Genomic DNA, 13808 nt, shown 5'->3' with positions numbered 1-13808 from the left:
TCAACAAACCATAATTAACCACAGTTTACTGTTCAGACATAACACTAAACTGAGGTTAATCTAAAACTGAAGCACAAACTTCCAGTCTCCTCACAACCACACTGGAAGGGGAGGAGAGCAGAAGTGCTTCCTGTGTGTAACCCGAACCCATAGTGTAGCACTAACAGAGCCTTTTACAGCCGAAATGCAGTGGGAGAGGGGGGATTTTTCAGCGGGGCGTGTCCTCAGGGTTGGGGGGAAAGAGTTAGCCTCTAGGTGCTAGCCAGTAGTGCCATTATGGCAGGACTTTGGGGCAGATGTGTCAGCAGAATGATCACCAGGGATCCAAACACAGCAGGGCTGGATGACCTTGTTTCGAAGTAAGCAAAGTTGCACACATTACCATTCAAAGGAGGAGGGACCCATAAGACTATCAAGTCCTGAGCCTAAAGTTAGCTAAGTACACCAACTGTGCCCGGCATTGTCCACTCTGACTGACAGTGGCTTTCTAGTGCCTGAAGTTGCCTGAGATCCTTTGAACTGGAGATGCGGGGCATTGAACCGGGGACCTCCTCCACGCGGAGCTGGTGTTATTTTCCCACTGAGCGATGGTCTGTGATGTGGTTCCATGGTGTCAGTTAACAGCTTGACACATGACTGCAGAAGGAGGGTGGGAGGAGTTGTACTTTCAGCCACAAGGGAAGCAGGTTACCGGGCAGCTGGGCTGTCAGGACGCAGCAGCAAATTCCACTTCCTTTCTTGGCCGCCTGGTGCTGGCCATGCGCAAGGACCACCCACATGCGGTCTCTCTGCTGACCTTCGGGCGGCACCCTCTCTGCTCACTGGAAGCGTCGTTGCGTTAGGATTGCAGAGCTGGACAGAAAATTCCTTCCTCCTGTAGGGAGAGCTGAACGCATCTTGACAGTTCGCTGGGAGGGAAACAGAAGGAGAGTTACGACACTCAGAACATTAATTTTTAGCCAATTCACACTGCTGACCTCATCTCCTCCCTGATGTATCTTAATTATTTATTTTTTTGGTTCTGCCGTTCTGGGGGGGAGGGAAGCTTTGCCAAGTATATTAATGGTGAGCACAGATTTTAGTGGCTAAGAGATCAACGTTCTGGGTTCAGATCTCTCCTCAGTCAGGTGGCTTTATGCAGGCCACACTCTCTCTGTCCCCTGTCTGCAATGTGGGGATAACACTGGCCTGCCTTACAAGGTTGTTGTAAGTATTGCTAAGTGAAGCACCTGGGACACGCATGGTATCTGTGTGTGTGTGTGTGTGTGTGTGTGTGTGTGTGTGAAAGTGTGTGTGGGGGGAGGGGAAGTAGGGATGTCCATTGCTGGAAAATCTGGTTCTTTTTTGGGCTTGACAGGAGTTCCACGGTGTGAGCGACTAGATTTGCATGTGCGAGCCAAGCTACAGGCTGTTCCCTGAATTCCAGGAACTTTTTTGCGCATTTCATTCAGCTTCCACAATTTGCGCAAATTACAGCCTAATTTGCGCAAATTGGGCCATAGTTTGTACAAATCACTCGGAAACGTGCACAAAATGCAGAACCTTTCCTAAAAATGTGCAGAATTTTGGGAAAATCTGTGAACTGGCCGGAGTTGCTGCAGTGAGAACTGAAACGAATCCCAGGAGCTGAGCCTAGGCAAAACCTGTCCAGCTCCACCCCCCAAACAGATTTCTCTGACATCCCTATGGGAAAGCATGATTATTCTGTCCAGGGCACTTTGCTAAGTTTGTATTCACTTGGAATGGTTTCTCTAAATCTGAAACACACAACCAGACAACAAATCCTCATAGTATTTGTCCTGCTCCCGTGCAATTCCCCCATAACCCACCTGCTATGCCAAGGGATATTGCGGCATCTTCACTGGCTCATTCTTCAGAACAGTGGGGTGCAGGACCTCAGGCCCAGGGGCCAAATCCGGCCTGCCTGCAGTTTTAATCTATCCCTCTGGGGTTACCCAGATGGCCAAGACCCATTTGGTGGTTTTCCAACTTTTGTGTATTTTCCCCCCATTCTAAAAGGTTGAAATGCCTCTCCTAAGGCTTAGTTTCCGGCAGTAAGAGCTTTAGGCATTATTGGCCTTGCTCACCACTGGCATGCAGCCCCCAAGAACTGCTCCAAAATGGAATTCGGCCCTGGGACTGAAAGAGGTTCTGCACCCCTGCTTTAGAAACACCCAGAAATATCTCCGGCACATCCTCCTTTGTTGTGGCATTGAACCAGAATCTCAAGAATCTCCATGAAACGCCCCTGCCCTTACGTGAGCCTTCCCCAGCCTGGTGCCTTCCAGATGCACTGGACTGCAATATCCATCATCCCCTAGCCAGTGCAGCCTGTTGCTATGTTGGCTGGGGTGGTGGGAATCATAGTCCAGCACATCTGGAGGGCACCAGGTTGGGGAAAGCTGCCTTACATGTTGTGGGATTATTCCAGTCACTCTCTTTTACACTGACTGAAGCAATGACCTTGGTATGATGATGAATAAAAGCGACCTGTTTCTCTTTGCGTTCTTATCCCGTAGGAGAAAATGACTCCTCAAGATCAATTGAACAGACACCTTACGAGGCCACCACCGGATTACAAAGACCAAAGAAGGAGCCAGGTCAGCATGCCACAAACACACCAGTATTCAGGTAAGCACGCTTTTAAAATAACCCAAAATAGAGACCTGCAGACAAAGATCTGACAGGTTTTGAATGTGTAAGAGGTTGCCCTCTCCTCGCCAGTAGTACTTGGCTCGCCTCTCTGAATTCTGTGTAAGGTTCCCCCTGTATTTTCCTGCCTCCTTGCACACCCCAGTTCTTTTAGCATCCTGCTTCTCTCAGCCCCCTTGCCTCCGAATCTCCCCTTCGCCTTAGTCAGCACAAAGGTTCCCTTGTCCTTAGGTCCTCTGTGAAGATTTCCCCCCAGACAAACCATCTTTCCCCTTCCTTTACAGAAGCTGCATTGATTTTCAGTATCCTTCGATTGACCTTTCCCCCTCAGATGTTACAATGTCCGTGAACATTCTATGGTGTCGTTGTATGTCTACTGAGGGCTTGAAGGGGATGACTCACAGATTTTGAGCGTTCTGGGTATACACATTTAAGCTCACAGATCAATCAGAGCACATCTAAGCATAGGAAAACTGCCTACCTCATTCAGCTGGAATTTGTCTGGTGGCTGATAGATCAGGGACTTACCCAGAGAAAGGGGAAAGCAGGGTTGTTTTTTTAATGTGATGTGTCTTCTGCTTCACTTTTAAAATAACTCCCACAATGCTTAACTGAAACCAAGCCTCACTTTTCTGAGGTCCCACAACGTGTTAGAGAGGTTGGGGTTGGGTAATAGAGCCCAAACATCCCATTTTGTGCATTCGGGCCTTTTCACACACTGGGGCTGTTCACACAACACACTAACCCACACTCAGTGGTTGAGTATGGGTTGTTGTCAAACCATGGGTTGTTTGTTGAACCATGGGTTAGCATGTTGTCTGAACCCAAGACATTTCCTGCAGGGGGGCTTGTTAACCACCTTGAACAACACAACAACAATCTATGCGTTTTCAACGTGGCTTGTTCAGGGAAAAATAAGCCACACTCCATGGTTAACAAGCCACCCTGCAGAAAATGTCCTGGGTTCAGACAACACGCTAACCCACAGTTCAACAAACAACCCACAGTTCAACAACAACCCACACTCAACCACTGAGTGTGGGTTAGCATGCTATGCGAACCCAGACATTTTTTAGGTGTACCACTAAGATGTAAAATGTGAATGCACGGACATATGTTTGCAAACTCAGGTTCATGAAGGCATACTCATCTGCAAGCTAGGACTGGCAAGGCCCTATTCAGGCCTTCTAAAATTACATAAACAAACACGCAGATGAGGCATCAGAATCATACCCACTGGCTTCATCCACTACCTCCATGCATTGATTGTTTCTGTGTATGCAGGCCCTGCAATCATACAAGCTCTCTATGCATAGGCATATAAGGACATAAGAACACAAGAAGAGCCATGTTGGATCAGACCAAAGGCCCATGTGGCCTTCTTTTGTTCCCACGGTGGCCAACCAGATAACCATGGGAAGCCTACAAGTGGGACATGAGTGCAATAGCACCCCCTGAGTGTGTTCTCCAGCAACCAATATTCAGAGGCATACTGCCTCTGACACTGGGGCCATCATAACTGTCATAGAATCACAGAATAGTAGGGTTGGAAGGGGCCTACAAGACCACCGAGTCCAACCCCCTGCTCAGTGCAGGAATCCAAGTCAGAGCATCCATGACAGGTGGCTGTTCAGCCTTGTCTTGAATGCCTCCAGTGTGGGAGAGCCCACCACCTCCCTAGGTCATTGGTTCCATGGTCATATTGCTCTAACAGTCAGGAAGTTTTTCCTGGTGTTCAGCCAGAATCTGGCTTCCTGTAGCTTTAGCCCATTATTCCTAGGGATGTACGAAAGTCATTTACCTTTTCGAAGGGTGACATTTGCGGTGGGGGGGAGGCACTCCGTCCCTTCTCCCGAAATTCTCTCCGGCCAGCTCTGCTCCGCGGAGATTCCACAGACCCGCCGGCCAGGGCCGCCCGCAGCCAGACAGACATCCTGCCGCTGGGCAGCCTGCTGGGATGCAAATGGCATCCTTGCGTTAGCCGTGATAGGCTACGTATTTATGTAGGCTATCACAGCTACATGGAAGAAGCGAATGTCATTCGCAAGTCAGCACGGATGGCAGCAGGTAGGTGCTCCGTTCTGGGCCCATTTCGTGGGGTGGGGGGCTTCATTCCGCCATGGATTTCGGGGGGCCGAATGCACTGGCATTCGGCCTCACTGCGATCTGTGGCGGAATTCTCTGGCATCCCTAATTATTCCGTGTCCTGCACTCTGGGATGATCAAGAAGAGATCCTGGCCTTCCTCTCTGTGGCAACCTTTCAAGTACGTGAAGAGCACTATCATCTCTCCCCTCAGTCTTCCCCTCTCAAGGCTAAACATGCCCAGTTCTTTCAGTCCCTCCTCATAAGGCTTTGTTTACAGTCCCCTGATCATCTCTGTTGCCCTCCTCTGAACCCTCTCCAGTTTGTCTGCATCCTTCTTAAAGTGTGGTGCCCAGAACTGGACACAGTACTCCAGATGAGGCCTAACCAGTGCTGAGTAGAGGGGAACTAGGACTTCACATGATTTAGAAGCTATGCTTCTATTAATGCAGCCCCAAATAGCATTTGCCTTTTTGTAACCACATCACTAGTAGCCGTTGTTAGCCTTATCCTGCCTGAAGGTGTCTAATCCCCTTTTAAAGCCAGTCACGTTGGCAGCCATCACTACATTTTGTGGAAGCAAATTCCACAGTTTGACTAGGCGCTGTGTGGAAAAAGTACGTCCTTTTGTCTGTCCTGAATCTCCCACCATTCAGCTTCATTGGATGGCCCGAGTACTAGTATTATGAGAGAAGAAAAAGTTCTCCCTATCCACTTTCTCCACACCATGCATCATTTTATAGACCTCTCTCATGTCTCCCCCTTATTCACCTTTTCTCTAAGCTAACGAGCCCCAAATTGTAACCTTTCCTGACAGGGGAGTTGCTCCAGCCTCTTGATCATTTGGGGCTACCCTTTTCTGGACCTGTTCCAGCTTGCGAATATCCTTTTTGGAGGCGTGGTGACCAGAACTCAACAGAACTCCGTTGGTTCTAGCAGGAGCTTCCTTTGAAATGCATATTGGCTGCTTTGGAGGGGCAATTGTTTGTCAGGACCGTGGCAGGGGGAGGAAAGTGTTAAGTTTCTCCTCCCCAACACCATGACCCCGAAGTTGCTCCGTCTTCGCCATGGCTGCTATTTACAGGACCAAAAAAAGTGTGTGTTAACTGCATTCACACAGTTAACATCACATCATATTTTGGCCCTAAGACACACATCCCACGCCTTGCTTTGTATGCAACCAGACAAGGGACACACGTCCATTGCCATGACATCTAGTTTAGTCCTCAGTATATAGTTGCCACATCTTACAGGCACCTGGTCACAGCTATTCTGTAGCAAATCTATGAGGATGTTCTGCTTCAGCAACCTTCCCCAACCTGGTTTCTTCTGGATGGGTGGAACTACAACTCCCATAATTCCTAGCCAGCATGAGCAATGGCCATGCTGGCTGAGAATTATAGGAGTTGTAGTTCTGCTCATCTGGAAGACAGCAGGTTGGGGGGAAGTTGTGTTTCAGTATACATTTTTCCTCCTATATATCTTCCTCTGGAAATCTTGATAAAGCCACATGGTTGTGCAGACCGTTTCAGTGCAGCCATCCCACCCCACCCTCTTACATATCCTTTGTGTCAGTTGTCAGTCCCGGGCATGAATCAGAAACTGACACATTTTCCAGCACTGCTCACTCCGTTTTGGCCTGGTTATGTTCTCTTCCCGACACTAATTGAAATGCAATTTCTTCCCATCTGGTATAAATTAGAGTGGCCAATTTTTTTATTATTATTTGGGGGGAAAGACCTAAAAATAGCAAGCGGTACAGAGGAAAAAAGGGGAAACTTTGTCTTCGGAGTGAGATAGAAAACCAATGTCCCAACCACTGTGCCCTTTGAAATAACTGTTGCTGTAAGAATCTAGGGTGTGGGCCATTTGTGTACGGATCAACGTGTTCCATCTTCGCTCATCTTTAAGATGCCCCTAGGCTCTTTGATGTTTTTGATGCATCAGTCCATCTCTCCTGTTCCATTCCAATGGTGGTTAAAGTAATTCTGGGAGGCTCCAGCACCCCTGGAACCTTCCGTAGGATATACGGTAGCCAGGTGCTCTACTTTACAGTCCTCTATTTTGGAGAGCAGGCAGAGGTCAGTCCTCTATTTGATGGGCTGGCCAAAGTCTTGTTTAAAGTCAAAGAACCATAAGGAGGGAGAGCACAGGACCCCTGAATTTGCCCATCAGCAGTTAGCACTTGCACAGCAGATGGAGCACAATCAGTGTGCTAAGTCAGAGGTCCCCAACCTTTTTGGACCTGTGGGCACATTTGGGAATTTGAGAAACTGCTGTGTGTGCCACCATAAAATGGCTCCCTCAGAGGATGTGGCTAGTCATGTAACGGCTGCCGTGGGGGCTGGCTAGTCAAATGTGATCTAAAGAGGTTGGAGGGAGAGAAATAGTGAGGCTAGAGGCTGGGGGGGAGAGGGAAATGGCAAGGCAAAAGGGTAGAGGGAAGAGAAAGAGCAAGGCTAGAGGCTGGGCGGGGGAGAAACAGTGAGGTAAAGGGTGGGGAGAGAATTAGCTAAGCTAGAGGCTGGGAGAGAGAAGGAAACAGGAAGGCAAAGGGGTAGAGAGAGAGCAAGGCTAGAGGCTGGGAGGGAAAGGGAAATAGCAAACCAAAGGGGTAGAGGGAAGAGAAAGAGCAAGGCTGGAGGCTGGGAGGTGGAGAAACAGCAAGGTAAAGAGGTGGGGAGAGAATTAGCTAAGCTAGAGCCTGGGAGGGGAAAACAGGAAGGCAAAAGGGAAGAGAAAGAGCAAGGCTAGAGGCTAGGAGGGAGGGGAAGTTGTAAGGGAAAGGGGCAGAGGGGAGAGAAAGAGCAAGACTAGAGGCTAGAAAGGGAGAGAAAGAAGAAGGCTAGGGATGAGGAAAGCAGAGAAAAAGTGAAGAAAGGGGTTGGGGGAGAGAAATAACGAGGCTAGAGATTGGGAGTGGGGAGAGAAAGAGCAAAGGGGAACGGTCTGTGTGGACAGAAGAAGACTGGGCAGGGCCAGGAAGCAACGCTTTGCTTTTCTGCCTGCCCAGCGAACAGGAAGGAGTACCTGGTGCCCTAACATTTTTTAAGGTTTTTATTTAAAAAAAATGTTTATGAAGGGGGCAGGGAGTGAAAAGCTTCACACACCACATTGGAGGTCCCCATGGGTGCCATGGCACACATGGATGCCGCGTTGGGGACCCCTGTGCTAAATGTACTTTACAGAGTAAGAAAAACACATGCCCTTACCTTAAATTTCCACCTGTTAAAACTGATTAAACAAGATAATCAGGTGAAACGTTTGTTGATTGGTCTGCCTATTCAGACAATTCAAACTTGTAGCCAGGCTTAGCGTCAGTGGTGCTCATGGCTGGGCAACCTGCTGAGGCCCAGGGACCAGCAGAGGGCCCACTGCCAGCCAGAGATGTTGGGACAAACTCCCACGTCATAGAGTTGGAAGGGTGTAAGAGATCATCTAGTCCACCCCTTGCCGATGCAGAAAACCCACTGCTATAGCATCCCTGATAAGTGTCCAGCAGGTCCAACTTCTGCTTAAAAACCTCTGGGAGAAGGTTCTGGCAGCAGCAGAGGAACCAGCACGTGAGAGAGTCACACTCTGCTCGCTCTATAGGACACGACATCTGTCGGGAAAGGGGAGGTTTTCCCAGGAGCCCCTGCATCCTCCATTTCATGTAGGGAGGAATGCCTAGGCCAGAGAGCAGTGCATGAATTCTCTCTTGCTCCAATGAGCTGGCAGGTCTAAAAGGAACAGCAGAGAATCACGCTCCATTTCCACCGGTGGAGTTGTGGTGGGGAGGTTAAAAAGGGGGCTGTGATGGGAAGGGGCCCCATAGACCCTCTGGTACCCAAGGCCTGTTTGGAGCCTAAAAACGGATGATCGGTAGCGTTTTCTTCTCTCTTTTCCTTCCCTCTCCTCCTTTTCTAGGCGGATCGCCTTCTGTCACCATCAACTCGAACCTGTGCTTCTCCAACCCCATTTCCACCCCTAGCATCTCGCCACAGTCTTCAAACCTGCTGTCCACTGCTCACGGAACCAGGATGCCTTCTCTTCCAGCAGCCCGCCACATGGGCTGCTACGGGAACATTCCCTGCAGCCAGCCGAGCTCATACAACATGCCGACTTCAGCGGTGAGCCAAGTACCGCAGCACAGGAACCCGAACCAAATCCTAACCAGTCAAAACAACCCAGCGGTGACTCGGCAAGCACCGCCTGCCGGGCAAGGTAATAACTTGTCGGCCTTTGACAGCGGGCCGGGGATCAACTCCCAGCCAGGGAAAGTTAACTTGAGCCCGGGGGCCTCGGCGCAAAGGCCTGCCAATGTTATGGTGCCTTCGAATTCTGCAGCTCAGAGCTGGGTCCCTCAAGAAACAGGAGCAAAGCAGCAGGAAGCACGGAAGGTGGTGGGGTCCCCTTTCCCCACTGGTAGCCCCTATACAAACCAGCCACTACAGCGCACAGCTGGCCATCAGCCGTTCCCCCAGCGTGCCATGGTGTCTCCTAACCAGTTGGCCACCATCCAGATGAGAACGCCTGTCAGCCAAATGAACCCAGTTCTGAATGGCCAAGTGGCCGGAGCACCGAAATCCCAGAGTGTGAGGCCTAACCAGGTACGGGCACAGGCGGTGCCACACTTAAACCCACCTGGGGTGGGTATGACACCATCACACCCCTTGTCGTCCAACCATTTCCCATCTGGTACCAACCCAGCTTCTGCCAGGCCTTACCAAGGAACTGATCATGCCAGTGATCTCGCCTTTGACTTTCTGAGCCAGCAAGGAGATAATATCGGGCCAGCGCTCAACAGTGATCCAGATTTCATCGATTCTCTATTGAAAACGGAGCCCAGTAATGATGACTGGATGAAAGACATCAACCTCGATGAAATCTTAGGCGGCCATTCCTGAGAGAGAGAGAGAGAGAGAGAGAGAGCGCAGCTGATGATTACAAACCTATGTTGTTTTTTATTTGTTTGTTCTTTGAGGCCTGAAATTGAAGAATTCATCCACAATTATTCGTAGAGGAAAGCTCAGATCCAGATAGGGATGTAAGAACTCACCCTAGTTCGGTTCTCTGTGCACTCGCCGAAGCAGTGTCCCTGCTCGCTTCCCTCCCGAACCTGTGCTCGAGCCACCCACGAGTTCGGTGAATTCCCCAGCACTCACCGCGAACCCGTTCAGTGAGTGCCTCCATTTTCGTGCCTTTGCTTTCTAGGAAAAACAGGAAGTTAAAAAAATGTGTATATTCAAATATTTGCAGTTTGGAGCAGGGAAAGCTAAATAAGCGCAATATTAGAGGGATTACACCTCCCCAGCTCCAAACTGTGCGTATTTAAATATGCACATTTTTTAAACTTCCTGTTTTTCCTAGAAAGCAAAGGTGCGAAAATGGCAGTGCTCACTGAACGGGTTCGCAGTGAGTACTTTGGAGTGTGAGTGGGCACGAGCGGGGGGTGAACAAGGACAGCGTCTCGGCAGGTGCAGTTCGGGGGTCACAGGCGGGGGTTGCTCAACGAACTCCCAAACCCCGAACTGTGCTCCCGACATCCCTAGATCCAGACTCAGTTCTGCTTACAGCAGGCCCATTAAAATCAGTGGGACTTCAGTTCATCATGACTATCTTAATTCCTTTTGATTTCAATGGATCTTCTCTAGACAGGACTGAGTCTGGATCTGACCCATACTTCTCCAAATGGTTAAAGGGGCTCCTAGTGGTTTCCAGTGAGAAACAAATTCAAGTACCATGTCCATCTAAGCACAAAAATCTGCTTTCTCAATCCTACATGCATATGCTAATAATTACATTTATAGAGCTGAGCAGAAACACGGGAAGAGAAATCCATTGCATCAGAAACACACGTGCTGTTCCACTAATAGCTATAGGGGTGTGTACGTGTGTGTGTGTACAAGGGTTGCACAAATTGTGGCACTCCAGATTGGTTTGGTCTACAACTCCCATCAGCCCTACCCAGCATAACCAATGGTGAGGAATGGTGGGAGTTGTAGGCCAAAATGTCTGGAGGGCCACATGTTGTCCATCTTTGGGAAGTTGGGATGGGTGGGACCTGGAATAACATGCAACGTGAGAATACTTGGCACTTGTAGGCACCAGGTGTCAGAAAAGAGCTGTAGCTCATTGATGGAGTGCATGTTTGCGTGCAGAAGGTCCCAGGATCAATCCCTGGGCATCTCCAGGTGGGAAAGACCCTTGACTGAAACCCCAGAGAGCCACTGCTGCCGATCAGTACAGAGTCTGTAGAAGATGCTGAGCTAGATGAACCAGTCGTGTGACTCACTCAGTCCAAACCTCAGCACCTCCATACTGGGTAGCTGTTGATTAAATGGTTAGGAAATGGTTTTGCTGCCAGCCCAGTCTCTTCCTAACCCTCCTCCTTACAGGAGAATGAATCCTGAGTACCAACCTCATAGGGGACTAGAGACTTGCAGCCTAAGAGTTGACTGCACACCAATAAAATACATAATATTCAGTCTCTCCACACCAACACCACAATTACCTCTACCAGTCACCCACCACCCAAGCCCTCCTCTCCTCTCCCTGGCCTTCCTGTTCCTAGGCCCATTGTATAATTTTCTCCTGCCCTTCCTCCCCTTTGCCCAGCTAATCAGGGCTCAGTGATAGGACCAGGGTTTTGGGGTCAGTGGGATTCCCCTGTGCCGGTCAGCTGTAGTGCAGGTTGCCTCAGAGAGTCCCACTGTGTCTTTTTACATGGAGACACCACCCCTGGAGAAATGACATCACTGACCTCATATTGGCAGAGGGCTGAGGGTAGGGGAAACCAGTGAGGCATGGATCGTTGTCCTTCCGCCCCCCCCCCCAAATGATATAGAGTAATAGATGCACACAACATGATGGCTTATGTTTAGTTTGGCTCCCATCCTCTTAGTACACTAATCTGGGAATCCCCTCCTTTCACAAATGTAAGGTATCGTTTAAACAAAGCATAAGCCCCACGTCTCAACGCACAACGTAATGTTCACTGAGATCCTGCCAGGATTCCTGAATTTGAGTGAGCCCCTCCTACATTGGTGTGTTGCCACCCCCACACCGATGAACTAACTTGCCATTGGCAACAACAGCATGACGATCTGCAACAGCCCTACCATTTTCATTGCCCACAATCCCCCCCACCGTATCACCACTTTGGGGCATTGTGGTTATTAAAACAGAGCCCCTTGCAGACCCAACCATGTGGTGTGTGGGAGAGGTGAGCAATGGTTAACTTTAGCAGTGAGCCCTGCTTGGGTACTGGGATCCCAGTAGCTCCCTGAGTGCTGGTCCTGGCCCATTGGGTTGTATATTCTGGCAATTCCTGAGTATCTGCCACTAAAATGATCCAAAGTTGTGCAAGAGTTGTGTATCTTCTATTTGTTTTGGAGCGCCATATACAAGACCAAAAAAAAAAAAAAGGCAGACAAGTTCGTCATAAGAAAAAATTCCAAAATTTATATACTGTAATACCTTTATCAGGCCAACTCACAGATCACCCAAAAAATGTGCAAGCTTTTGAGATCTCCAGATCTCTTCATCAGGTGAGATGTGACAAAACATCCCACTTGATGAAGAGATCTGGAGATCTTTGAAAGCTTGCACATGTTTTTGTGCTTTGAGTAGGCCAAAAAAGGGGATTGCAGTACGTGGATACCAAGAAGAGTTACCCACTAATTGCGCCTTTGTGACCAAAACATGGGAAGGGGTGTATGTGAAAAAAAAACCCTGCATCTTTCATAGCGCCTATATATATGTAGTTACATATATTCCATTACAGTTAAATGCACTACCCTTGTATTTTGCATTATTGAGTCAGGAGCTCTTCTCAGTATTGGGTTGTAAATATATAGGGAAGGTTTTTTGTAAACTTTTGTACAAAGCAAAATGTAATATTTTGGTAGGAATACTGAAAATCATATTCTTTGGGTTATATTTATACACATGTGAAATAAAAACGTACTGTCCAAACTTTGTATTTTATACAGCAAAGAAAAAAAAAAGCTTACCTTTTGTATCTTAATATACAATGTTGTTGTTGTTGGGGGGCGGGGTGTATGATATGATTGTTTTATTTTCATCCTGAGACTTAAGCAATGGCTTATCCAAGGGAAACAGGAGAAGAATCTCAAATAAAAATGGAGGACCTGATGGCTTCATTCTGAAAACTCAAACAGTAGTTTTGCAAAATTACTTCTGTGCATCGCTCATTGTGAGAAAGCGCATCCTCCCTGGAAATCTATTGTTATTCTTGCAATTTCACATTTAAGGGTTGTATCTGCATAGCAGATCAAATTTGCACAGTGCTGTTTTTCAGGGCAGTGGAGGCTGGTGGCGCTGATGTCGGTGGCAGGGTGTGTTTGTGTGTGAATCCACTCTGGGATTCAGTCAGAACTCCATAGGAGCTATCCAAGGTGCTCTGCATTCACCGCCCCACTGACATGGGAGCCTCCATCGTTCCAGGGCCTGTTTAATCTTCGTCTTGCCCTGACCTCTCTTGCCCTGTACCTGAATTAAGGCTTCTTTGCACAATCAGTTATGATGGGATAGCTCTTGGTTTGATTCTGCCAGTACCTGGAACGTCTAAGTCCTATTCACACAACATAACCGTGGTGAGTGTATGCACTTGGGGGATGAGGGCAGATCAAGACATGTTCAGTTGAATGTTTGCATGGAGTCTGCACGTACAACTGTACACACAACATCAGGCTTTTCCCGCATAATTGGGTTTTTCCCGCAAGAGCCAGTGTGGTGTAGTGCTGAGAGTGCTGGACTGGGAGCTGGGAGATCCGGGTTCTAGTCCCCACTTGGCCATGGAAGCTCACTGGGTGACTTTGGACCCGTCACAGACTCTCAGCCCAACCTACCTGGTCACCATCTTGTCCACTATGGCGAGATGTCTTTCTATTGAAATTATAGTTATCGTTTCTAAATTTGCACTTATAAATATAAATCTCTGTATGCAAATTGGCATCCCCTTTGGTCTGCTTTTTTGGGTGACACAATTTCTCTTTTTTATCCATGCGTAAGTGGCCACCCTTCCTCCATGCTTACCACTTCTCCAGAGAGCTCCCATGCATTGTA

The 13808-nt window shown here is 48.5% G+C and overlaps 1 protein-coding gene across 2 annotated transcripts in view; it reads left to right on the top strand.

The window, feature by feature from the left end:
• Positions 1–12881, top strand: part of MAML2 (mastermind like transcriptional coactivator 2) — a 237607-nt gene extending 224726 nt beyond the window's left edge. For both annotated transcript variants that reach the window (XM_084842644.1, XM_084842645.1), the window contains 2 exons: positions 2520–2631; positions 8646–12881. In XM_084842644.1, coding sequence (XP_084698770.1) covers positions 2520–2631; positions 8646–9625 — 1092 coding nt within the window. In that variant the 3' untranslated portion in view covers positions 9626–12881. The remainder of the gene's footprint in view (positions 1–2519; positions 2632–8645) is intronic.
• Positions 12882–13808: the final 927 nt, after the last annotated feature.

The sequence above is a fragment of the Heloderma suspectum genome, chromosome 3 (assembly GCF_057233095.1).
Source record: "Heloderma suspectum isolate Gila_16-S chromosome 3, 16-S_ref, whole genome shotgun sequence".
Classification (NCBI taxonomy): Eukaryota; Metazoa; Chordata; class Lepidosauria; order Squamata; family Helodermatidae; genus Heloderma; species Heloderma suspectum.
Note: the sequence above shows the minus strand (reverse complement) of the source record. Positions and strands in the feature narration are given on the sequence as shown.